Here is a 27,418-nt window from a genome sequence, read left to right as displayed (position 1 = left end):
GTGAAATTGACTTTGGGCGGTTCATCCAGTAGGTTAATCTAGGTGGTGAGCGGATTAATCAAGGTGATTAGTGGAGTAAACCTGGTGGTAAGCGGGGTTAACCAGGTGATGAGTGGAGTAAACCTGGTGGTGAGCGGGGTAAACCAGGTGATGAGCATGTTAATCCAGGTGATGAGTGGAGTAAACCTGGTGGTGAGCGGGGTAAACCAGGTGTTGCATCCAGACTACAGGTATTTAAGCGCATTTCTCTCATGACACAATTTTGATCCTTATTGTGCAAATACTCTTAAAGTATAATTAACGAAATTAATAATTAATAATTATTTTTACCACTAAATTATTTCCTTTGTTGTTTCCAACAACAAAGATGTTCATTCATGGAAACGACATCAAAGGCATGTTCTGGAAGCCTGGATTTTTGGGAATACATTATGTGATCTAATTTCCCAAGTAATTATGATGTTTGATTTCTCCCCTCCCCCTCCCCCAGTGAACATCCAGACAGTGAACTTAGATCAAAATCCAGACAGAGCAGAAGCCAGGAGAAAATTATTTTTACATCAACTGCTAAAAATTGATTATTGGCCGCAGTGTCTTCTACCTCCTGTCCCATCTCCTGTCTGTGTCCTAACATCTGGCTTTAATTTCCCTCTTTCCGTCCGCCTTTTGCTTGCTTTTGATCTCGGAGGCTGTGACTATATCTGTAGCCCTGAGCTGCTTCTCGTCGCTGCCACACTGAGCCTAGATTATCGTCTCTGTTGTCTGGCGATTTGAAGGAAGTTGCCTGTTGTTTATAGTGAAAAGATGAAATGATAGCATGGCTAATTGAGGGATGTGAAAGGCGAGCTTGTTCTAGAGCTCTCATGAGCGGACCACAAAGACCCTTCAAAGGACGTTACGCCGTAAACCCCGATGAACGCTTCTTCGGGGAATTGGAAAAAAAACATACGTAACCCTCTTTTTCCAGTTCGATGTGAGGCCATTTTTTCCCGTTTTCTGTGAGAGTGGAATTTTGTCATTTGATTAATCGCTTGACTCTTCATAAGCGTCAACACCATTAAATCTTTTTTATTTATTTCTTTAACACATACGTAGCAGATGTTCTCAAAGATGCTCAGAGGCTAACAAATTAAGGTAACTAATGATGCTTCTATAAATTATGTCTAGCACATAAAATAGTGCAGCTAAGCAGCATGGTATTACCTTATGCAGGGTCACATGGGCAGGTGTGATTGCCAGGTCACTGTACCATATGGAATAAATAACTTTAGCGTTATACTGTTTGCCTTTAGCATTAGCATCTTTGCCACTGGTGCTATGTCTGTCCAATTAATGAGGCGTATTGTGGGGTCCGACATTTAAAATACAAATTCAGATATAGGCGGTCCTGTCAGCTATAACAGGCAGCCATAAATCCACTTGCATTTCAACAGGAAGTTTTTGGAAGAGTCTGATGGGACGTCATCTCAGAATTGACTACACTGAGTAATTCTTTCTGTAGCTAATTTCCCCTGTTTGTTTTATGTGCCGCGGATTTAGCATGCCGATAATTTTGTCTGCGTTCATTTCGTCTGATGTCGGCAATGCATTAAAATAATTACGTTTTTCAGTAATGCATAAATAAGGGTATCAACGTCCTGTGCGGTCCATCTATTTTCTGTAAGAGCTTTAGCAAGACAGTCCAGAGACTGTCTCTGACTTTCCACATGGCAATTCGGTCCATCACGGGATGTCACCAAGGCGTAGGAGCAACTGCTCTGTCATACCGTGTGGCTGTTTGGATTATGGGAAGCAGGGGCACAGCAGGGGCATGGGTACACTGGCAGATTCTAGGGACCCAACACTCTGTAGGGGCCCTTGAATACAACCGCTTATCCTACTGGGTCGCGGGGGGTCCGGAGTCTATCCCGGAAGCAATGGGCACGAGGCAGGGAACAACCCAGGATGGGGGGCCAGCCCATCGCAGGGCCCCTTGAATACATAACATTATAAAATTCTTAATTTCTATGGTCGTAACCCTAATCCAGACTACGACAACCTAAACCCTACCCAGTCCTAACCTTAACGTGCAAAATACAACACTCTTAGTATTTTTAGGTTTCTGATTACCTCTATAGATTAAAAGATTTGTTTTTTTAGGACTTTGTGGAGACATCAAAATGTTTACATGACCTGACACATACAGAGGCCTGCACATACGTGCGCGCACACATACACACTCACAGAGGAATTAAACCAACAGCCCTGGAGGTGTCAGACCACATAACCAGCCACTGACGCAGCCTATTGCTCACCTGTTCATATGGTGGGAGGAATGGCTCAGTATTAAATTTAAAACTGGGGTTCTAAGTGAGTTTTTTTTGTGTAAAAGCCAGCATTGCTGTATTCTGTCCCTCCCCCATTTCACAGAGCAGTTTATTTGTAATTATGACTCCACAGTGCTATTTTAATCTTCGGAGCTTCCATGTTGAAGATCACATGATTAAAGATGGGGAGTTTCTCTGGGCCCCCCCACCCCCCCCCCACAAATGCAAATACCATTCCATGCTGGATTAATTGCTGCTCAGTAGGGGGCGAGGGCGGGCTTTCTGCTGGAAAGATTATGCTACGTTTTACTGGGGAGGTTTTTCATTTTTGTAAATATCAACCTGTGTCAGATGGGCTTAAAACCATGGAGAAAGTCACGCTCCCCTTCCCAGAATCCTCCTCTCGGTTGTGCCCGTGTCATTTCTACTGGGTTTCCCAGCTTGCACGTTGTGCTCTGGTAAAGACCCATCTCTGTGCGTCTGTTAATGTTCCAGAAAAATATATATGCATATACAAATTATGCAATGTCGGGGGTGCATTTGTGGCTCAGCGGGTTAGGACGCTGTGATCGGAAGGTCAGCGGTTCAAATCCTGGGGTTAGCAGAGTGATGTCACTGTCGGCCCCTTGAGCAAGGCCTGTGATCCCCAGTTCCTCAAAGGGCTGTCTGACCCTGATTTCACAAAAAAAAAACTGTCTTCTATAAAAGCCATTATTAAAAGCCATAAATAACTATGAAAGTATAATATAATGTAATTCACAATGTGGAACATTTTCCCAGCCATTTCCTGATGATGCTTCCCCATCTTCTAGGAATGATGGTTCCCCATCTTCTAGGAATGATGGTTCCCCATCTTCTAGGAGGGCTCTATTAAAGGCAGTGTCTTCACTCAGATCGCGCAGTGACAAAAATGGCCTTTTCTCTCTCGCCTGAAATGGGGGCTTTATTTCCGTGGGAAATCGAGTGTGCGAGTGTCCTGCCTGGTAAGCCCTTCCAGTAGCGCCGCCTCATCCCCGATAAGGGACAGTAAATGACCCCCCCCGCCCCCCCCAGTCACATGTGCCGCACAGACGACGCAGCAATCTCTGATTTACCATACCGCACTCACACGGTCTCATTTCTTTCTCCAATGTGCGATTAGCTTCCGTCGCCCCCACACCACGATGCATGTCCTGTGAAGCCCACGTGCGTATTCTACTCCCCCCGTTTAGCCGGGGCCGTGAATCAGAGAAAACCTGACGGAGTAAATACTTGTCACCCCCAGTGAATTTCCCCAGGCCGGCAGAACGTTAATGGTCGGTGGAACGGCATCGTTACGACGATGAAAGTAATTGCACATATAATTTCAAAAGTGGCCGTGACGATACTGCATCCGTCCGCTCGGATATACATCCGAGTCGAAGCCAAGAGAGTTCGGATGCCGTTGGGGGTGGAAACCCGGCCCCCCAGAGGCAGCTCGCTCGGAAGCGACGAATGCCTGCATCCACTGGCTTATTACTGTGCCGCTTCCTTTGTGTTTTGTTTGTCTTTAATAATGTAATGATACAATATTAATAAATACATTTTACTTAAAGGTGCCTTTCAGGACGCCTCACAAAGAAAGCTGGAACAAGATGGCAACATGCTGTATATACACTATATCCACTAACACATACACACACGCGGTGTTTGTAATTGTATCTTTGTGGGGACTCTCCATTTATTTCTATGGGGAAAACGCTAATCTCAACATGACAGCCTTAACTCCTATCCAGCCCTAACCTTAACCATAAGTAACCATAAGTTTTTTGACTGTGTTCACAGATCATTGTGGGGACCTAAACAATGGTCCCCTGAATGTCAAAATAACAGATTTTTATTACATAGCGGGGCACATTTGGTCCCCATAATATAATATAAACATAATCCACACACACACACACACACGCACACACACGTGCATCCTGACCTTCGGCACCTCCTGCACCTACTGAGCTGTGGGTCATTTCCCTGTTGGCAAACAGACATCTGCTCGCTTCCCTTCTTGCCAGTTCTTGCAGCTTCCATCCTTTTGTTTTAGCTAGGAATGTGCTCTTTATTCCCCCAGTGGCCTTTTTCAGTACGACCGCCGTTGCGTTTCGGTTGCACTCCACTGCAATGTTTCGCAGACATTTAAAAAATTCGCTAAATTAATTTCAGATAAGCCGTTAGCAACGTACGCGTGAAAAAGGGGATAAAATGTCATTTTGTCAGGGCCTTTGATTCCCCCCCAGCTGCCCATCACAAACATGCCTGAAATGCTGCTGTTTTTCCATTGCTCACAGGCCTCCATCCCTACCATCCTTTTTGGCTGTAATCCTTATTAGAAGCGACAGAGGTGGGGTGTCAGGTGGGGGGGGGGTGCAGGCAGGGCGTGACGTGGGCTGTGAATTAACCCCTATAATATGCTGCTGTCCACAGGCCTTCGGACCTCCTACGCCAGCCAGCACAGCCTACTGGGTCAGGACCTGAGGATGGCCATGTCTCCCGACCGCCACATCACCCCCATTTACGAGGGCCGCACCTTCCAGGCCCCCTTGTTCCATAGTCCCAATCATGGCACTGTTGACCTGAACCACGGCTCCCAGAGTGCCCTCTACAGGACAAGCTCAGGTACGCGTTCTGGCCGTGGCGACCAGTCTGATATCCTGTGGACCAGTGAACCTCCACTGCGAAATCCCAGAAGAACATCTCATTTCCTTGCAATAAAAACATTTTCTGTCTATTTATTTATTTTTATTTTATTTATCCCTACCATCTGTTTACTGGAAATGAACTGAGGGGAGTGTGATTTTATGTATGTAGATGATGCTTTTATCCAAATCCACATACATTTTTAAGAAAACAGGCTCAGACGGTACCTAGAGCAAATTGGGGTTAGGATGCTCAGCATCCTCACCTGCTGTGCCACTGTATACATTCACCTGCTGAACTGCATTCATCCCCTCTGCTGTGCCCCATCATCCTTGAGGGTTGTACTTAGCCCCAAGTGAACAGCTGCTGAGGGGGGGGGGGGGGGGTTAGGGTACTCCACCAAAGAATGATGAAGCTGCAAGCCGCTGGAGATAGCCACTAGTCCGGAGAATACAGTGGCACTTAGTGGAATCAAGCCCCTTGACATTTTCAGCCAATAGACTGCTTTACATTGCCCACTATTATTCATTGTATTAATTATTGCTAATGATTATCGTCCTGTACCTACTTCTGACTATCATCCAGTAATCTGGGGTGTTATGTGGGTTGGCCATACCCCGGCACTGGAGAGGGGGTTGTCGCTAAATTAAATCCAGCCCCACTTTAAACTTTGCCCATTTCTTTGCCATCGGGCTCCCGTCGTGAGCCCTCTCTCCCCCCCCCGGGACTCTCCTATCTACCAGGGGAGTCGGGTAATAAATTGTATCAGTGCCCAGAACGGTATTTGTAGATAAGCATGCGTAATGTGTTTACCCCGGGCCGTACTGAGAAAGAAAAATGACTGTTTAGGGCTTTTGTGTAAGCCTACTTCATTAGAAAAAAAATCCAATTTGATCCCAGAACAGTTTTTGTTATGCTGTGAAATTAGATTTTAATGGCCTTTTTTAGTAGGGCTCTCTTTTTTTGTTCTTTGTTCTTTATTTCGGCGGTACGTACATTCGGCTGCGAGAACTGAGGTCAGTGTGGCACTCGATGAAAATATCGATCCCCAGTGCAAAGAACTCTGGGAAGTAACATGGAATGTAGATCTGGGATCTGGCTTGACCTCCCGGAATGTTATTTTTCGGGGAAAAAATTAATTGATTTTTGATTTTTAAAAGGCAAATTACATTGATCATTTCATGATGCTCATGGTTTTAATAGGTGCTTTTTAAGATCTCTGGTAGAATTTTACAGAGGAACTTTGCTGTATCATAACAGGAGGAGGCAGGCAGAATCCAGAAATACTTTTGCAGATGTGGGACATTGTTGTAATTTCAGATACTGCATTATAGGTCATTTTCCCCTGCACACATCTAATCTTCAGATCTTGGGCAAATTTGGTGTCACTCCAGGTCATCAAGCAAGGTGACCTTTGAGCTGGCTGAAGGCAGTGGATGTAGAGTCACAATGTTTGTGTGCAGGGACACACTGTGTGTGTTTGCTCTGGGGGACACAGTGTGTGCAAGCGGAGCACTGTGTGTGTTTGCGCAGAGGGACACTGTGTGTGCAGGGGGATACTGTGTGTGCAGAGGGACACTGTGTGTGCAGGGGGACACTGTGTGTGCCGGGGGACACTGTGTGTGCAGAGACACTGTGTGTGCAAAGGGACACTATGTACAGAGACACTGTGTGTGCAGAGGGACACTATGTACAGAGACACTGTGTGTGCAGGGGGACACTATGTACAGAGAGACACTGTGTGTGCAGGGGGACACTGTGTGTGCAGAGACACTGTGTGTGCAGAGGGACACTATGTACAGAGACACTGTGTGTGCCGGGGGACACTGTGTGTGCAGGGACGTTGTGTGTGCAGAGACACTGTGTGTGCAGAGGGACACTGTGTGCAGAGAGACACTGTGTGCAGAGAGACACTGTGTGTGCAGGGGGACACTGTGTGCAGAGAGACACTGTGTGTGCAGGGGGACACTGTGTGCAGAGAGACACTGTGTGTGCAGGGGGACACTGTGTGCAGAGACACTGTGTGTGCAGAGGGACACTGTGTGTGCAGAGAGACACTGTGTGTGCAAGGGGACACTGTGTGTGCATGGGGACATTGTGTGTGCCGGGGGACACTGTGTGTGCAGAGACGTTGCGTGTGCAGAGACACTGTGTGTGCAGAGGGACACTGTGTGCAGAGAGACACTGTGTGTGCAGAGACACTGTGTGTGCAGAGGGACACTGTGTGTAGAGAGACACTGTGTGTGCAGGGGGACACTGTGTGCAGAGAGATACTGTGTGTGCAGGGGGACACTATGTACAGAGACACTGTGTGTGCAGAGGGACACTATGTACAGAGAGACACTGTGTGTGCAGGGGGACACTATGTACAGAGAGACACTGTGTGTGCAGGGGGACACTGTGTGTGCAGAGACACTGTGTGTGGAGAGGGACACTATGTACAGAGAGACACTGTGTGTGCAGAGACACTGTGTGTGCAGAGGGACACTATGTACAGAGACACTGTGTGTGCAGGGGGACACTGTGTGCAGAGACACTGTGTGTGGAGAGGGACACTATGTACAGAGAGACACTGTGTGTGCAGAGACACTGTGTGTGCAGAGGGACACTATGTACAGAGACACTGTGTGTGCAGGGGGACACTGTGTGCAGAGAGACACTGTGTGTGCAGGGGGACACTATGTACAGAGACACTGTGTGTGCAGAGGGACACTATGTACAGAGACACTGTGTGCAGGGGGACACTGTGTGCAGAGAGACACTGTGTGTGCAGGGGGACACTATGTACAGAGACACTGTGTGTGCAGGGGGACACTATGTACAGAGAGACACTGTGTGTGCAGGGGGACACTGCGTGTGCCGGGGGACACTGTGTGTGCAGAGACACTGTGTGTGCAGAGGGACACTGTGTACAGAGAGACACTGTGTGTGCAGAGACACTGTGTGTGCAGAGGGACACTGTGTGTAGAGAGACACTGTGTGTGCAGGGGGACACTGTGTGTAGAGAGACACTGTGTGTGCAGGGGGACACTGTGTGTAGAGAGACACTGTGTGTGCAGAGGGACACTGTGTGTAGAGAGACACTGTGTGTGCAGGGGGACACTGTGTGCAGAGAGACACTGTGTGTGCAGGGGGACACTATGTACAGAGACACTGTGTGTGCCGGGGGACACTGTGTGTGCAGAGACACTGTGTGTGCAGAGACACTGTGTGTGCAGAGGGACTGTGTGTGCAGAGACACTGTGTGTGCAGAGGGACACTATGTACAGAGACACTGTGTGTGCAGGGGGACACTGTGTGCAGAGAGACACTGTGTGTGCAGGGGGACACTATGTACAGAGACACTGTGTGTGCAGGGGGACACTATGTACAGAGAGACACTGTGTGTGCAGGGGGACACTGTGTGTGCAGAGACACTGTGTGTGCAGAGGGACACTGTGTACAGAGAGACACTGTGTGTGCAGAGACACTGTGTGTGCAGAGGGACACTGTGTGTAGAGAGACACTGTGTGTGCAGGGGGACACTGTGTGTAGAGAGACACTGTGTGTGCAGAGGGACACTGTGTGTAGAGAGACACTGTGTGTGCAGGGGGACACTGTGTGCAGAGAGACACTGTGTGTGCAGGGGGACACTGTGTGCAGAGAGACACTGTGTGTGCAGGGGGACACTGTGTGCAGAGACACTGTGTGTGCAGAGGGACACTGTGTGTGCAGAGAGACACTGTGTGTGCAAGGGGACACTGTGTGTGCATGGGGACATTGTGTGTGCCGGGGGACACTGTGTGTGCAGAGACGTTGCGTGTGCAGAGACACTGTGTGTGCAGAGGGACACTGTGTGCAGAGAGACACTGTGTGTGCAGAGGGACACTGTGTGTGCAGAGGGACACTGTGTGTAGAGAGACACTGTGTGTGCAGGGGGACACTGTGTGCAGAGAGACACTGTGTGTGCAGGGGGACACTGTGTGCAGAGAGACACTGTGTGTGCAGGGGGACACTATGTACAGAGACACTGTGTGTGCAGAGGGACACTATGTACAGAGAGACACTGTGTGTGCAGGGGGACACTATGTACAGAGAGACACTGTGTGTGCAGGGGGACACTATGTACAGAGAGACACTGTGTGTGCAGGGGGACACTGTGTGTGCCGGGGGACACTGTGTGTGCAGAGACACTGTGTGTGGAGAGGGACACTATGTACAGAGAGACACTGTGTGTGCAGAGACACTGTGTGTGCAGAGGGACACTATGTACAGAGACACTGTGTGTGCAGGGGGACACTGTGTGCAGAGAGACACTGTGTGTGCAGGGGGACACTATGTACAGAGACACTGTGTGTGCAGAGGGACACTATGTACAGAGACACTGTGTGTGCAGGGGGACACTGTGTGCAGAGAGACACTGTGTGTGCAGGGGGACACTATGTACAGAGACACTGTGTGTGCAGGGGGACACTATGTACAGAGAGACACTGTGTGTGCAGGGGGACACTGTGTGTGCAGAGACACTGTGTGTGCAGAGGGACACTGTGTACAGAGAGACACTGTGTGTGCAGAGACACTGTGTGTGCAGAGGGACACTGTGTGTGCAGAGGGACACTATGTACAGAGACACTGTGTGTGCCGGGGGACACTGTGTGTGCAGGGACGTTGTGTGTGCAGAGACACTGTGTGTGCAGAGGGACACTGTGTGCAGAGAGACACTGTGTGCAGAGAGACACTGTGTGTGCAGGGGGACACTGTGTGCAGAGAGACACTGTGTGTGCAGGGGGACACTGTGTGCAGAGAGACACTGTGTGTGCAGGGGGACACTGTGTGCAGAGACACTGTGTGTGCAGAGGGACACTGTGTGTGCAGAGAGACACTGTGTGTGCAAGGGGACACTGTGTGTGCATGGGGACATTGTGTGTGCCGGGGGACACTGTGTGTGCAGAGACGTTGCGTGTGCAGAGACACTGTGTGTGCAGAGGGACACTGTGTGCAGAGAGACACTGTGTGTGCAGAGACACTGTGTGTGCAGAGGGACACTGTGTGTAGAGAGACACTGTGTGTGCAGGGGGACACTGTGTGCAGAGAGATACTGTGTGTGCAGGGGGACACTATGTACAGAGACACTGTGTGTGCAGAGGGACACTATGTACAGAGAGACACTGTGTGTGCAGGGGGACACTATGTACAGAGAGACACTGTGTGTGCAGGGGGACACTGTGTGTGCAGAGACACTGTGTGTGGAGAGGGACACTATGTACAGAGAGACACTGTGTGTGCAGAGACACTGTGTGTGCAGAGGGACACTATGTACAGAGACACTGTGTGTGCAGGGGGACACTGTGTGCAGAGACACTGTGTGTGGAGAGGGACACTATGTACAGAGAGACACTGTGTGTGCAGAGACACTGTGTGTGCAGAGGGACACTATGTACAGAGACACTGTGTGTGCAGGGGGACACTGTGTGCAGAGAGACACTGTGTGTGCAGGGGGACACTATGTACAGAGACACTGTGTGTGCAGAGGGACACTATGTACAGAGACACTGTGTGTGCAGGGGGACACTGTGTGCAGAGAGACACTGTGTGTGCAGGGGGACACTATGTACAGAGACACTGTGTGTGCAGGGGGACACTATGTACAGAGAGACACTGTGTGTGCAGGGGGACACTGCGTGTGCCGGGGGACACTGTGTGTGCAGAGACACTGTGTGTGCAGAGGGACACTGTGTACAGAGAGACACTGTGTGTGCAGAGACACTGTGTGTGCAGAGGGACACTGTGTGTAGAGAGACACTGTGTGTGCAGGGGGACACTGTGTGTAGAGAGACACTGTGTGTGCAGGGGGACACTGTGTGTAGAGAGACACTGTGTGTGCAGAGGGACACTGTGTGTAGAGAGACACTGTGTGTGCAGGGGGACACTGTGTGCAGAGAGACACTGTGTGTGCAGGGGGACACTATGTACAGAGACACTGTGTGTGCCGGGGGACACTGTGTGTGCAGAGACACTGTGTGTGCAGAGACACTGTGTGTGCAGAGGGACTGTGTGTGCAGAGACACTGTGTGTGCAGAGGGACACTATGTACAGAGACACTGTGTGTGCAGGGGGACACTGTGTGCAGAGAGACACTGTGTGTGCAGGGGGACACTATGTACAGAGACACTGTGTGTGCAGGGGGACACTATGTACAGAGAGACACTGTGTGTGCAGGGGGACACTGTGTGTGCAGAGACACTGTGTGTGCAGAGGGACACTGTGTACAGAGAGACACTGTGTGTGCAGAGACACTGTGTGTGCAGAGGGACACTGTGTGTAGAGAGACACTGTGTGTGCAGGGGGACACTGTGTGTAGAGAGACACTGTGTGTGCAGAGGGACACTGTGTGTAGAGAGACACTGTGTGTGCAGGGGGACACTGTGTGCAGAGAGACACTGTGTGTGCAGGGGGACACTGTGTGCAGAGACACTGTGTGTGCAGAGGGACACTGTGTGTGCAGAGAGACACTGTGTGTGCAAGGGGACACTGTGTGTGCATGGGGACATTGTGTGTGCCGGGGGACACTGTGTGTGCAGAGACGTTGCGTGTGCAGAGACACTGTGTGTGCAGAGGGACACTGTGTGCAGAGAGACACTGTGTGTGCAGAGACACTGTGTGTGCAGAGGGACACTGTGTGTAGAGAGACACTGTGTGTGCAGGGGGACACTGTGTGCAGAGAGACACTGTGTGTGCAGGGGGACACTATGTACAGAGACACTGTGTGTGCAGAGGGACACTATGTACAGAGAGACACTGTGTGTGCAGGGGGACACTATGTACAGAGAGACACTGTGTGTGCAGGGGGACACTATGTACAGAGAGACACTGTGTGTGCAGGGGGACACTGTGTGTGCCGGGGGACACTGTGTGTGCAGAGACACTGTGTGTGGAGAGGGACACTATGTACAGAGAGACACTGTGTGTGCAGAGACACTGTGTGTGCAGAGGGACACTATGTACAGAGACACTGTGTGTGCAGGGGGACACTGTGTGCAGAGAGACACTGTGTGTGCAGGGGGACACTATGTACAGAGACACTGTGTGTGCAGAGGGACACTATGTACAGAGACACTGTGTGTGCAGGGGGACACTGTGTGCAGAGAGACACTGTGTGTGCAGGGGGACACTATGTACAGAGACACTGTGTGTGCAGGGGGACACTATGTACAGAGAGACACTGTGTGTGCAGGGGGACACTGTGTGTGCAGAGACACTGTGTGTGCAGAGAGACACTGTGTACAGAGAGACACTGTGTGTGCAGAGACACTGTGTGTGCAGAGGGACACTGTGTGTAGAGAGACACTGTGTGTGCAGGGGGACACTGTGTGTAGAGAGACACTGTGTGTGCAGGGGGACACTGTGTGTAGAGAGACACTGTGTGTGCAGAGGGACACTGTGTGTAGAGAGACACTGTGTGTGCAGGGGGACACTGTGTGCAGAGAGACACTGTGTGTGCAGGGGGACACTATGTACAGAGACACTGTGTGTGCCGGGGGACACTGTGTGTGCAGAGACACTGTGTGTGCAGAGACACTGTGTGTGCAGAGGGACTGTGTGTGCAGAGACACTGTGTGTGCAGAGGGACACTATGTACAGAGACACTGTGTGTGCAGGGGGACACTGTGTGCAGAGAGACACTGTGTGTGCAGGGGGACACTATGTACAGAGACACTGTGTGTGCAGGGGGACACTATGTACAGAGAGACACTGTGTGTGCAGGGGGACACTGTGTGTGCAGAGATACTGTGTGTGCAGAGGGACACTGTGTACAGAGAGACACTGTGTGTGCAGAGACACTGTGTGTGCAGAGGGACACTGTGTGTAGAGAGACACTGTGTGTGCAGGGGGACACTGTGTGTAGAGAGACACTGTGTGTGCAGAGGGACACTGTGTGTAGAGAGACACTGTGTGTGCAGGGGGACACTGTGTGCAGAGAGACACTGTGTGTGCAGGGGGACACTATGTACAGAGACACTGTGTGTGCCGGGGGACACTGTGTGTGCAGAGACACTGTGTGTGCAGAGACACTGTGTGTGCAGAGGGACTGTGTGTGCAGAGACACTGTGTGTGCAGAGGGACACTATGTACAGAGACACTGTGTGTGCAGGGGGACACTATGTACAGAGACACTGTGTGTGCCGGGGGACACTGTGTGTGCAGGGACGTTGTCTGTGCAGAGACACTGTGTGTGCAGAGGGACACTGTGTGCAGAGAGACACTGTGTGCAGAGGGACACTATGTACAGAGACACTGTGTGTGCAGGGGGACACTATGTACAGAGACACTGTGTGTGCCGGGGGACACTGTGTGTGCAGAGACACTGTGTGTGCAGAGGGACACTATGTACAGAGACACTGTGTGTGCCGGGGGACACTGTGTGCAGAGAGACACTGTGTGTGCAGAGGGACACTGTGTGTGCAGAGAGACACTGTGTGTGCAAGGGGACACTGTGTGTGCAGGGGAACATTGTGTGTGCCGGGGGACACTGTGTGTGCAGGGACGTTGTGTGTGCAGAGACACTGTGTGTGCAGAGGGACACTGTGTGCAGAGAGACACTGTGTGCAGAGAGACACTGTGTGTGCAGGGGGACACTGTGTGCAGAGAGACACTGTGTGTGCAGAGGGACACTGTGTGTGCAGAGAGACACTGTGTGTGCAAGGGGACACTGTGTGTGCAGGGGAACATTGTGTGTGCCGGGGGACACTGTGTGTGCAGGGGAACATTGTGTGTGCCGGGGGACACTGTGTGTGCAGAGACGTTGCGTGTGCAGAGACACTGTGTGTGCAGAGGGACACTGTGTGCAGAGAGACACTGTGTGTGCAGGGGGACACTGTGTGCAGAGACACTGTGTGCAGGGGGACACTGTGTGTGCAGGGGGACACTGTGTGCAGAGACACTGTGTGCAGGGGGACACTGTGTGCAGGGGGACACTGTGTGTGCAGAGAGACACTGTGTGTGCAGGGGGACACTGTGGGCAGAGAGACACTGTGTGTGCAGGGGGACACTGTGTGCATTTGCTCTGGCGGGCACAGTGTGTGTATTTGCTCATAGGGACACCATGTGTGCGTTTGCCAGCAGGAAGTACATTGTCGGAACCAAGGTTGATCCTTGCCTTTTAATGAGCACTTCTCAGTGCTTGGTGGTGGGATGGTCAGAGGGTCAGTTACATGCTCTAGATACTAATGAGCAAAGGATGCCTGGATATACAGCTCTTATCTCATTGAGGAATTATAGGCTTTGTGGATGATGATGATGATGATGATGATGATGGCACAAGCCAGGATAAACCTCACCACCCAGATATGTCGGATCAGCTTAGAACAGTGTTTCCCAGTCCAGTCCTCGGGGACCCACAGACGGTCAACATTTTTGCTCCTCGCCAGCTCCCTGCCAGACAGTCCACATTTTCTACTGGGAGCTGGGAGCTGGGAGGGAGCATAAACGTGGCCCGTCTGTGGGTCTCTGAGGACCGAATTGGGAAACACTTAGAAGATGTCATTATTCAGATCTTGTGGTCAAAAGGCTCTGACATGAAATACTAGTAGGGGTTAGGTGGGGGTGGTTACTGCCAAAACTCCCTAAAGCTGAGAACCTGACAGGGATCATTAATATAAATTAGTTAATGCATTATCTAAAAAGCAACTCTGTTTGCTGCCAGTAGCTTTGTGATGACCGCAGCGGTGCGGTTCCTGAATTAGCAGCCTTTGAAGGCTGAGCAGGTCCCCCGCTGGAGTGCGGTAACAGGGGGGGCCGTCTCTGGCCTGCCAACAGGGACCTCCCTTGCAGCGCCGTGGATCTTGTTGTTTTCACCCAGACGTCATTAAGGGGTCCCAGACCGAGGGATGCGTCCTGCTGGTCTTATGGAAGAGCAGGACCCATCAGAACAGCTGCCAGTCTGCGGTACTGGGCCCATTAAGAAACAGGGCTATGAATAAAGAGTCTGTTTTTTGTAAACCGTTGTTCATAATAACAGGTCTCAGTTTGGGATTTTGGCCATTTTCTTACTGCTGTTATTATTCCGGGAATAATTGTCCTACTTTTTACACTAGTATTTTACCCAGTTAATAGCCTCTAATTTCTCTGTTTGCTAGCTTCAAGGCACGACAGCTGACACCTTCTTCTCTGGACTCGCTGTGGTCCTTTAAAGCATAAGCCCAGCTCTGTGACCCGGTGCTGACCCGCTTAACTTCACGGTTAGGTCTCTTGGTGCTCTTTCCACAGGTATGAGCAACTTGCAGCGGACCCTGAGCCAGCACAGTGCCGCTCCCTACCATAAAGGGGGTAACTATGCCACGTACACCGAAGCCTACCGCCACTACCGGCCCTCTGAGCCCAGCTACAGCCGGCGGGCCGTGGCCATGGACGATGGTGCCACTCGCTCTCCCTCCATAGACAGCATACAGAAGGATCCCAGGTACCCCTTGGCATGAGTGGACTGGTACTGGTGTGCCTGTGTGTCAAGGTCAGGGGTGGCATCCGCATTGTACTTGAACTCATAATGCCTTGAGAAATTAGTTTAGCAAGTTTACAGCCTTGGCTCGCCCAAATATGTGCTGCGTGACAGTCTATTGGCTGTCTGGTGTCGTCAGTTACGTCCCATTGGCTAACCGTAGCTCCTCCCCGGCACTCGTTCCCTTTTTGCCCATTAATGCGCCTTCAGAGTACATACAAGAGGTAATCAAAACTACATGATGTAAGCTTTTTTTTTGAATACGATGATATTGACGAGGTCAGATCACCTGTTAACAAGCATTGCCCTAAGCAATAAACGCAAAAACCTGTTTTTTTTTTTTTTTTTTTATTAGAATGTCATCATTTTACTACTTCGTATGTCCATACAACTAGAATATATTTGTAATTCCTTTCTTGTCTATAAGGTGAATAGCTGACGGTTGCCCTTAACCAACAAGCGAGCTGATTTCTGTAGCTCTTGCCTAGCGATGATTAGCCATCCTACGTCGTGGATGCAGTCAGGGGCCTGGTGCTGTGAGTGGCAGCTCGAGTAGTAGCTGTTTTTTTTTGCAGTAGTTTGTGCCAGTTGCGGAACGGACCCCGTCGGTGCCGGGCCAGACCTCCGATACGGGCCAGAGGTGGAAGTAACAAGGCTTCCCTACCCTCGCTGTGAGGTCCTGACTTGGTTAACTGCCTTCTGATTGGTTATTTTGCTGGTCATAACCTAATTCCGCTGACCAATCACGTTAAGCAGAATCTGCGGGGCATCCTAGTCGGGCTTCTGCTCACGGCTCAGTAGGGGGACAGCGCCAGAATTACGGACCATGCTGGGTCTCCCACCTGTGAATATGCAGCCAGGTGGCACAGCAATTCCATGGCGGTGGACGTCCGCGGTTTGGTTTGCTGTTTCTGAGTGTGTGTGAGTGAGGCTGCCCAGAGTCTTATACCCTCTGCATTTAAAAATGGACGGGAGGGTGAAATCCCTCAGGAGCAGCAACGCTGCTGAATGTATCAGAGTAACAGCAGGGCCGAATGTGTTCTGCATTTCTCAAACTGCTGAATATGTAGGCACCCAGTTTGGAAGAATGGTTCACTGAGCTGATGGAATTGTCAGGTAGCGTCTGAAAGCTAACTTTAACACCGAGTTAATTGAAACCCGCCTGAACTATTAATTTCATGGTAAATTTATTTAAGTGCAGATCAGTAGATAACTCGGATTTAAAAAGACCAGATCTGATTCCACCATATGCGTCTGTTTTTATAGATTAATTGCTTTAATCCAGTTTAGCTCTTAAAGGTGGTAGGTCATCGCACACGCACATTTGTCTCCCATGTGACTAGCATCTGCCAGAAATTAATGGAGGGTACACACAAACACATAATTGCAAACTTCTGTGTCTGTCTGTCTGTGTGTATACTCTATATGTGTGTCTGTCTGTGTGTATACTGTGTGTATACTGTGTGTGTCTGTGTGTATACTGTGTGTATACTGTGTATGTACTGTGTGTATACTGTGTGTGTCTGTGTGTATACTGTGTGTAAACTGTGTGTGTCTGTGTGTATACTGTGTGTGTCTGTGTGTGGGTGTGGAGCAAATGCCGCTTCTCAGTCCTCATACACTTGAGTTAGTTTGTTAGTAAAAAGTTGATTCTGTCAGTGTCACTGTGTTATGCGGCATGTTGTCCCTTTTATTCATTGTGAGGTTACCTTTTGCACCCTGAAAGGTGCCTTTAAATAAAACGCATTTATTATTAGTGTATTATTATATTATTGAAGTCCAGCTCCTTAATTCTGCATATAAACAAAAGCCGAACCATAACAGATCCAGCTGTCGCTCGGTGCATGTGTGGCCAGGCCTGTAATTCTGTTAGCCAATCACATTAAAGGTTTAGCAGAATCTCTGAGGTATGAAATCGCCCCTCCAGGATAAAAAAAAAATATATGAAATGCTGCTCTTGCTGCACTGATGACGTGCGAGCTGTGAATTGTAGTGCTTCTTTCCGTCTGCTGTAGGGACTCGGGGCTAATTTCGATGAAAATAGCCTTCTGTGGGAGCTGTGTCCTATCTCACACGTCCCCGTCTGAAGACAGGCAGCCATCAGTACATCCTCAAGTGTCGCGCTCCTCAAATTTTCATAGAGTGCCGTCCTGCTCAGCGGGAGAAGGCAGCCGTTTCTCAGGGGACCTGGATGCCTTTTAATGAACAATGGGTACTGCGTGGGGCTTATAGACCCCTGGTGGGCGTCTTCCTGGAGGGTGTCCCCCGCCCCCCAAAGGGCATCCTCTGTGACACGCTCATTTAATGCTCCTCCCCAGAGAGTTTGCCTGGCGAGACCCTGAGCTGCCTGAGGTCATCCACATGCTGCAGCACCAGTTCCCATCGGTCCAGGCCAACGCGGCGGCGTACCTACAGCACCTGTGCTTCGGGGATAACCGGATCAAGGCCGAGGTACAGGGAGTGGGGAGGGGAGGGTTGGGGTAGGAGGTCATGCAGGAGGTCATGGGGGGGGGGGGTGTCTCAAAACTGAGGTAACAGTCTCCTGGTGATAGCAAGCATTTCTAATCAGCTCTGCTCACGATCCCAGGGTTAGTACAGTGATTTTTACCATTGGGCCCTTAAGCAAGGCATTTAAACCCACTTCTTCAATAGAATGTCTGACTCTGCTCTCTCAGCTGTACATTTTGTTGGGTAAAAGCTTCTGTTAGGTAAACAAAATGGTATCAGCAGTCAGACGCCACTTACATTCAGATCCAGTGATTGTCCTGTGGATATTAAACAAGTACAAATGACTTGAATTATTAACTACTTCAAATAAACTATTTTCATTATTGACTCTTAGTATACGATCCACAGCAATTGTTTCACTTACGGAATAATTAGAATGTGATTTTTTTCCCTAGACATACAGAATAGCGATTATGTGGTGATTTAATGAGTGAAAATAGTTTAAAAATAGCTGCCGGTCTTCCTACTACTTTGTTTTGTTCCTAGACTTTGGAAGCTGGTTATTCCTACATTATTTAGATATCTGTCACTCTGCAGCCTGTTGTTTTTAATGAAACGGTTTGGGTTTGGCAGCTGGACTCCTCGCGCTTTTAGCCCCCATGACCCCACTACCTTTATCCTCCTTGACCTCCCCGCCTTTAGCCCCTTGACCCCTCCCACCTTTATCCTCCTTGACCCCCCCACCTTTATCCTCCTTGACCTCCCCACCTTTATCGTCCTTGACCCCCCCACCTTTATCCTCCTTGACCCCCCCACCTTTATCCTCCTTGACCTCCCCACCTTTATCGTCCTTGACCCCTCCCACCTTTATCGTCCTTGACCCCTCCCACCTTTATCCTCCTTGACCCCCCCACCTTTATCCTCCTTGACCCCCCCACCTTTATCCTCCTTGACCTCCCCGCCTTTAGCCCCTTGACCCCCCCACCTTTATCCTCCTTGACCCCTCCCACCTTTATCGTCCTTGACCCCACTACCTTTATCCTCCTTGACCTCCCCGCCTTTATCCTCCTTGACCCCACTACCTTTATCCTCCTTGACCTCCCCGCCTTTATCCTCCTTGACCCCCCCCCCGCCTTTTCCCCCTAGACCCCCCCCCCGCCTTTAGCCCCCTTGACCCCCCCCCCGCCTTTAGCCCCCTCGACCCCCCCCGCCTTTAGCCCCTTGAGCCCCCCCACCTTTAGCTCCCTTGACCCCCCCCACCTTTAGCGCCCGTGACCCCCCCCCCCCCGCCTTTAGCCCCCCTAACCCCCCCGCCTTTAGGCCACGGGCCCCTCCTGCTTTTCACCCCAGGACCTCTATCCCCACCTCTCGCCTCGTCCACAGGTGTGCCGTCTCGGGGGCATCAAGCACCTGGTTGACCTTCTGGACCACAAGGTGCTGGAGGTACAGAGGAATGCGTGTGGAGCCCTCCGGAACCTCGTCTACGGGAAGGCCACGGACGACAACAAGACGGCGGTCCGGAACGCCGGCGGGATCCCTGCCCTCCTGCGGCTGCTGAGGAAGACGGCAGACACAGAGATCCGGGAGCTAGTGACAGGTACACGTGCCCCCCTCCCCCACACAGCTCATACTGCTGTTGGGCTTCATTCCATGATGGAGGCCGTTGCAGTCATTCATTATTCAGCAATCCGCACCGGGACCACGGTGTTTGTTGGGGGGAGCAGCGGCTGGGCTTAGGAAAGCAGTAATGTACAGCTGCTTAATTATTAACCAGCATTCGGGATGTGGCCCTGTGCCGACAGCCGTAAACTGTGCAGATTGGATTCGTCTCCCACATGACCCAGACCACAGGCCCTGCTACTGTGCACCTTCCCCTAGTGCACCTGCCCATGCCCACCATCTTTTCCCAAGAACCCCCTACCCTCCCCAGGCTGAAAGCATGTATGGGGATTTAATACTAAACCGAGACATTGTGACATGTGAACATCAGCTGTTTGGGCCCGAGTCAACAGACGGAGAGATCCGGCCTACTTTCAGCCGGAGCAGCGGTCTGTTCGTGGCCTCGCTGAGAACCATCCTGCATACGCCCCTGACGTGCCCCAGAAGATCAGGCCTCAGCAGGGCATCTGAGATGCTTTTGATCAACAAAATGCCACTAGTCTTAAAAACTGTAAATTATTCGAGAGCACCCCCAGGAGGGGCATGGAGCTTTCTGGAGTTATTAGGGCAGAGATGTTGAACATGCCATAGTCCCCGGGTTACTTAAAAGGCTTTAAGTTTTTTACTGCATGAGATCCCCCCCCTGCTTTTTGTGGCCCTTCCTCCACCAATGAGGTTGTCCTGCTTCCTGAACCTGCAGTCTGCAAGCCCCACCCTTCATCCTACAGCCACACCCACTTTGACAAATCGCCATGGCAACCATGCACAGCATGCCATTATCCGTGCCACTGATGACTACCAGTTCAGGGACATGTTATGTATGACCATCAATTTAGGTCACCTCTCTAAGCATCACCCCTGCCACGACTCAGAGGAAGTGTGACCCCCCCCACACACACACAAACTGCATGCTAGTGCCCTTCCAATGGGGTCGTCCAGGCCTTTGAGGGGGTGTCTGGTCATGGAAAATAACCTGTGTTTTTTTTTGGTGGTTGAGGCTTGTGTCTGATTCCTCCCATGGAAGGTGTACCAGATGCCCCTGCCCCCACAGTGTTTAGAGATCCACCCCCACAAACTCCGTACCCCTATGTTGGGGATTATTTTGGACCGTGTTTTCAGGAGCCGGGAGTGGACGAAGTAGGGATGTGGACCCCGCCCCCACTCCCCCCAACATCTGCTGTTGTTTTTAGTCCCTGGACTGCAGACCTCCACCCTCGGGTATCTTACATGTTTGTCCCCCATCCCTGGTAGGGTGACTCGGCTGTCACCAGCTATAAGCATGTTTATCCTGTTGTAGGGCGTGCTGTAGCAATGTGACCGCTGTTGATGTTTTTCTGCACCCTGTGGTATCACTGGCTGTCACCCTGTGTGCAGTCTGGCACATGGACTTCAGGGTCGGGGGGGAGAGGAACTGCATTGGGGAAGGTTGTGGGGGAGAGGAGACGCATTGGGGAAGGTCGTTAGGGAGAGGAGCTGCGTCAGGGAATGTTGCAGGGGAGTTGAGCTACATTGGGGAAGGTTGTGGCGGAGAGGAGCCACGTTGGGGAAGGTTTTAGGGGAGCTGAGCCACATCAGGGAAGGTCGTGAGGGAGAGGAGCCACATTGGGGAAGGTCGTGGGGGGGAGGAGCCGCATTGAGGAAGGTCATGAGGGAGAGGAGCCGCGCCAGGGAAGGTCGTGGGGGAGAGGAGCTACATTGGGGAATGTTGTAGGGAAGAGGAGACACGTCGGAGAAGGTGGAGGGGAAGAAAAAGCTCATCAGGGAAGGTCGTGAGGGAGAGGAGCTATGTCAGGGATGGTCACGGGGGAGAGGAGACACATTGCGGCAGGTCGCGGGGGAGAGGAGTCACATCGGGGAAGGTCGCCAGGGAGAGGAGTCACATCGGGGAAGGTCGCCAGGGAGAGGAGTCACATCGGGGAAGGTCGCCAGGGAGAGGAGATGCACTGGGGAGCATCGCAGGCGGGAAGAGACGCATTGCGGAAGGTCACGGGGAAGAGGAGCCGCGTTAGGGAAGATCGGGGGGAGACAAGCCACATCATGTAAGGCTGCGCTCCCTGTCTGTGTGCCTGTCCACATCCCCATCCTTCACTATCTGTTCCAGCATAATCAAGGCATTTCAACGTGACACTGTCTTACTGGCTAAGACTGAACCTCTGACCAGTCAGCACCATCATTAGTCAGGGCCGCTCCTGAACACTGTGCTCAAACACTCAAACAAGGAGGTGTTGCTGCAAGTGATGCAGGCAGGCTTGCCCCTCCTGCCCTCTGTGGGTGGAATCTCAAGCAGTTCAGGGTTAAATCTCTAGTAAAATTAACCAGCCTCATAAACAGGTGTTGCATAACAATAATAGCAGTAATACTAGTAATAATGACGATAATAATAGTTATATGAGATGTCACAAGCCCTGTTTGCTTCCCACATCTCTCTTAACAAGCTGTTTTAACTCCCTGGAAAAATGCTTCCCATGTGGGGAAATCCCTTTTCATTTAATACCTTATCCATCTTCTGTCTCGGCACACACATCATCCGCACACCGAGAAGGCAAGTCTGGGCAGACGTGCAGAGCGGGACCATCAGCCTCCATCCAGGCGAGGAGCACTGGCCTGTTCTATCCTGTACCGTACCATCCCCTGTGAAATGTGACACCCTGCGGGGTGAGCTGGAGACTGGCAGGTTTGGGGGGGCAAACATCTCTGTCAGGTTTGCTCTGACGCACAGCATCAGGAGAAGTCGATTAGCATCTGTGGGTGCAGGGGCGTGCCTAGAAATTCTGCCACCCCCAACCCCACCTTGAGCCACCCTCACCCCTTACGTTATATATATTTTTTTTAGATTTTATGTATACAGTGGTTTCCTGATTCATTGCCACACTGCACCTCTTGATGTGGACCTATGCAAGCATGACAATCCCAGACCAAACCTGTCTTCTGATGGCTTTTATCAGCCGGATCTGATTACGAACACAGCCAGGTGTACCGGGGACAGTACCGAGGGCAGCCTGCAGACGTGGGATGGCTTCTTTCTCAGACCAGCTTCTGGCCATCCCCTGAGGACGTTCCCTTGTCAGTTTTGCATGGCGAATAAGATGCATCATCATCGATAGCCAAATGCACGATAAGCATGTCCTACTTATTATTGTGTCAGCTTGGGCCTCGGTGTTCGTTAAACAGCTGCTCTCATTACAGGAAGCTATTTATTAAGCCTCCATAGTCCTTATACTCCAGCACTCGTTAAGACACTGTGCTTGTTAAAGTGCCAATATTCGGTGAGCAGCACTCTTGTTAAAGAGTGAAACTTCTTCGACCCTGGTAACCAAAACAGTTAATCTATGGAAATGTGGATAGAGAAGCAGCCGGTCAACGGGTCGCTGTTCGTTTGCTGATCATTTGCTGTTCCTCTGCTGCTCCTAATCCAGCTGATCACATGAACTTGGTTATGAATCTGTGTGGAGATTCCCAAATGGGCGTTGCCCCTCCTCCTGCCCTGCAGAGAGTTATAAAACAGCGAAGGGCTAAATGACCGCTTGGAATCGACCCGAATAATGCAAAATCAGCTGCCTCTGGGACCCTTGTGGGAGCCTGCAGGTTTGTGTAGGTAATGATGCAACAATGACCTTCCCTAGGTTGTAAACTGGGATGACAGAGGGCTTCTGGCACCTCAGCTTAGGCTTGAGATCTCAGTAGAGCACAAACATCTCGTCTGTTTATGTTACTGTTAAGCGATTCCCGTTACATTTGTAGATGAGCCATCGAAGAAGTGTTTTTTTTCACAGTTTTCGCTAGATTCTGTCCGCTCGTAGACCCATGCAGGATGCTTCCTGAAAGTGTGTCACTGTTTCCTCTAAACATGAGAGTCTGTGTGCCTTTAATTTAATGGGAGGCAGGCCGGGCTGGCCCCAGGGCTTCTACGCAGAGTCCCTCACGTGCGACCTAACGGAACTCGTGATTTGCCCGCTCTGGAGCTCGGGCGGGTTGTAATTAACAGGGAAATCGAGCTGGGGTCAAGAAAACTGCAGCTATGGATTTGGAGGACGAGCACAGATGTGTGTGAGACAAATGCAGATGTGTGTGAGACAAGCCCTGCCCCCTCCCCCCCCTTTGGCTTCCTGTCACATGACTCTCATTGGCCAATTGCTCCTAAGGAACCGCCCCCCATACCATCAGATACATACACGGTACCATCCCCCCCCCCAGTCATCTCTGCACTTCCCAAGGTTACGCCCTGTAAGCGATCCGTTTCTGCCCTCCGGTACCAGTGCCCTAATTAAACCGTTACCCTGCAATCCCTCAGCAGCCGCTGTACAGCCATGTGCCATGCGCCTATCAGAAATCACACATCCTTTCACACGTATGGGCTTTACCCTGTTACTTTATATACGTGTTTGTTCTGAGATGAGTTTCTGGTTGATTCTGCTAATAGGGCGCGCGACACGAGCTCATGTTGCATGTGTTCTGGCCCTGATATCCCCTCCTGATTGCTGCCCCTTTCTCTCTCTCTCTGCTGCAGGAGTGCTGTGGAACCTGTCCTCCTGCGATGCGGTGAAGATGACAATCATTCGGGACGCCTTAAGCACCCTCACCAACACTGTGATCATCCCCCACTCTGGCTGGAGCACCTCCTCCCTTGACGAAGACCACAAGCTCAAGTTCCACTCCTCGCTGGTGCTGCGCAACGCCAGCGGCTGCTTGAGGTATCGTCCCTCTCGCACGCAAGTATGTGTGTATGTGCGACTCTTCTGCCATCTTGTGGTCACGCGTAGTGATGCACCCTGTAAGCTTTACCTCATCGCATCCCCAAGCTCTGCTGCTCAGGAAGAACAAAATTTTAAATATACTCCTGGTAGTATCCATACATATCTTCCTAAGATCCATTTCATTTCATTTTCACTTTTTTTTACGTAAATTGGTAAAAAGCACACCACCACACATGTGATTTTAAATCCCAAACATTCCTTCTTAAGGAACAACAGCCCTAGAGGTGGTTGCATACTTCAAACAGAATTAATTTCATTTTAGCAATACGACATCGTATGATGTGTAATGTCTGCAGTGATCATCTGCGCAGGGTCTTGAAGGCAAACTTTTTTTATTCGTTCTGATCCCACCCACAATCCATGATTGGCTGACTTAAATGTAACGCCGCGGGGTTGGTCAGCAGGACTAATTATGCAGTTACCACCAGGCTTTGCACCGCACCACACGTAGCTGTGTGTAATAGTAATAATATGTGTGTAATAGTGTATATTAATATGTGCATTTATGCTGTAAATAGTAAATGTCGTAACTGGTTAATGTTTCCTGTGGACTGCGTGCGTTTCATTAGTGTGTAATTGTGTCGTGTAAACTGTTGACGTCCCAGTCTGTGCCACTGCTAGTATTAAACCAAAAGTGACTTTTAATAAAGAGAGCAACTTCTATTTTAAAAGAGCTGTCATCTCGCTTATTAAAATGAATGACGCACTCGCCGAGATACGTGCATTTGCACTCGGTACGTGGGTCTGCTGCATCAAAAACATTCTGCGTCCTCTAGGGTCGTGGCGTGACACAGAATGAACAAGGCGGCAGCGTAGATACGTCTTTTTGCTTCGTCCGGACGTCGTTTGAAGTGTGCGGCCACCTTTCGAGTAGCTGGGTAGTGTGACAGATACGAGCAAAAATACGATGCCCTCTATAGAGGGCAGAAATGAATTGTTGGGTCTTAGGAGAATATGACGATGATTCCATCCATCTTGCAGCTGCTGGCCTGTCTCATTTTCTGTAATTGTATTAATCTCTACTCCAAAATGCACTACAGCTAATCCATGCCCCCAAAGAGACTCACGCCACCAAAACATTACCACCTAATATCTTTCTTGAAGAACACTATTTCATGCACAAAATAATGGCCTGCAAAACACTAACAACACATTGCATAAAAATACAATATGGATCATCAGTAAAGGATCATCTGTAAAGTAAGTGATGTCAGTTGTCATAACCGTTGCATTACAAAACAGAACAGAGTGGCGCTCTATAAAATGTCCGGCAAGGAACAAACATTGCTGCAGTATATTTCAATAGCCTTTATTCCTTAGTGTAATTACAAAATAATCATCAGTAATTAAAAAAAAAACACAAAAATGCAGTATTTTAGGAAGTACTACAGAAACAAAATACTATGTGCATATACACATATGTATATATACACCCACATACATAAACACACACTTTCAGTTGGTCCACAACTAGTCGTACCGCTAATCCATACTCTCCTCTGGATCCAGCCGCGAGTTCTCATCTACACCCCATGTGATGTCTAGCGCTGCATCCAGGGCAGCACCTCTGGGCAGTACACCTAATGAGAATCCCCTGGAGTGGATGCCTGCTGTGTTTGGTCTCATTTTCATTTTATTTGTTTTATATCCTGTCAGTATTGCAGTATGTTTTGGAAAGGTCTTGATAGTGGGCAAATTGTGGTCGTTCAGTTTCGAATGTATGATTAACAGTTTTAGGACCAGTATGTAAACATGTGCAAAAAGGCCTCTAAATATGTAAAACTTTGATTATGATAGATTTTGAATGAGGAAGGAATCCATGAATTTTTAAGCATTTATTCGTTTAATGCATTTTGTATGAAAGCAATGAGAAATGACTCTGCTTAGCCCACATAAACTAATGTTATGGCAACTGTGCGAAGAGTTTTGAGAAAGTGACTCCAGTATTGCAGCATGTTTCTTAGCAGTTGAAAAAAGCTGTAATTGTATTTTTATTTCAAATGAATTTCCACTCTTTTCATTAATCAACCAACGCACCAACTTCGATTCACCAGGTTACGGCCATTGTATGACGCATACCTTGTCAATTCCAAAAGCCCCCTATTGAGGGGTTTGACACTGTGTGTGTGTGTGTGTGTGTGTGTGTGTATTCCTGTAGTCACATGTGGCTCTACCAGACTCATATTAGTTTTATCTGCCCTCCATGTTTCTCCTTTATATTATCCATCTTCAGCTACCCCATGACAAAGGCATTCTGGGTAGATTGTTTTCATGCGCTGTCCCATTTTCCCTGTGCTTTGACCAGAATGCTGTGAATTTTACTTCTCTGCTCTCCTTGAATTGGATCTGTGCCGTCTAGACCAGAGGCACGCCTGTCTGGCCTGAAGTATTTGGGGCGCGAGCGGCCCGTGATATAGAATACAAAATGTATTCTGGCAAAAGCTATAGGAGGCCGAGAGAATGAAGGAAAGTTGGTAGTCATGTGCAGGGCATGTGTGTGTGTGTGTGTGTGTGTGTGTGTGTGTGTGTGTGTGTCATGTATATATTACATTGTAGGGATGTGCTATTTTGACATTAGGGCTTTTCCCATAGAAATGAATAGACGGTCCCAAATACAAATGTGTGTGTGTGTGTGTGTGTGTGTGTGTGTGTGTGTGTTTACCTTTGTGTCTGTGTATTTGTGTAACAGTTACAAAGAGAAACCAGAGGCAGAGTGAGTGTGAGATGATGAGAAAGTGCCGGGGTTGACCTAACATCCCGCACCCTGTGTGTCGCTGCCCGGCACAGGAACCTGAGCTCCGCGGGGGAGGAGGCGCGTAAGCAGATGCGCTCCTGCGAGGGCCTGGTGGACTCCCTGCTCCACGTCATCAAGGCCTGCGTCAGCACCTCTGACTTCGACAGCAAGGTCAGCCTCCCCCCCACCTCACACGCCTCCTAGAGGACGCGGGCCTGCACACTTCTCCAGCACTTTCACAGGCCACCAAAATCAAACGCGACAACGAGGATGAAAAGGGGTAAACCCTGAGGCTCACTGTGCACGCTAACTGCACACTCACTGTGCACGCTCACTGCACACTCACTGCATGCACGTCTAACACATACAGGCTGGCAGAGGATTGTTTCAG

General features: G+C 50.0%; 1 protein-coding gene across 1 annotated transcript in view; it reads left to right on the top strand.

Moving 5' to 3' along the window:
• Positions 1-27,418, top strand: part of LOC125718031 (plakophilin-4-like) — an 88,832-nt gene that overhangs the window by 54,267 nt on the left and 7,147 nt on the right. The window contains exons 9-14 of the mRNA XM_048991544.1: positions 4,746-4,937; positions 15,204-15,396; positions 17,751-17,883; positions 19,264-19,477; positions 24,047-24,230; positions 27,081-27,198. Of these exons, the coding sequence (XP_048847501.1) occupies positions 4,746-4,937; positions 15,204-15,396; positions 17,751-17,883; positions 19,264-19,477; positions 24,047-24,230; positions 27,081-27,198 (1,034 nt within the window). The remainder of the gene's footprint in view (positions 1-4,745; positions 4,938-15,203; positions 15,397-17,750; positions 17,884-19,263; positions 19,478-24,046; positions 24,231-27,080; positions 27,199-27,418) is intronic.

The sequence above is a fragment of the Brienomyrus brachyistius genome, chromosome 1, assembly GCF_023856365.1.
Source record: "Brienomyrus brachyistius isolate T26 chromosome 1, BBRACH_0.4, whole genome shotgun sequence".
NCBI lineage: Eukaryota > Metazoa > Chordata > Actinopteri > Osteoglossiformes > Mormyridae > Brienomyrus > Brienomyrus brachyistius.
The sequence above is the reverse complement of the archived record's forward strand: the minus strand, read 5'-3'. Positions and strand labels throughout refer to the sequence as shown.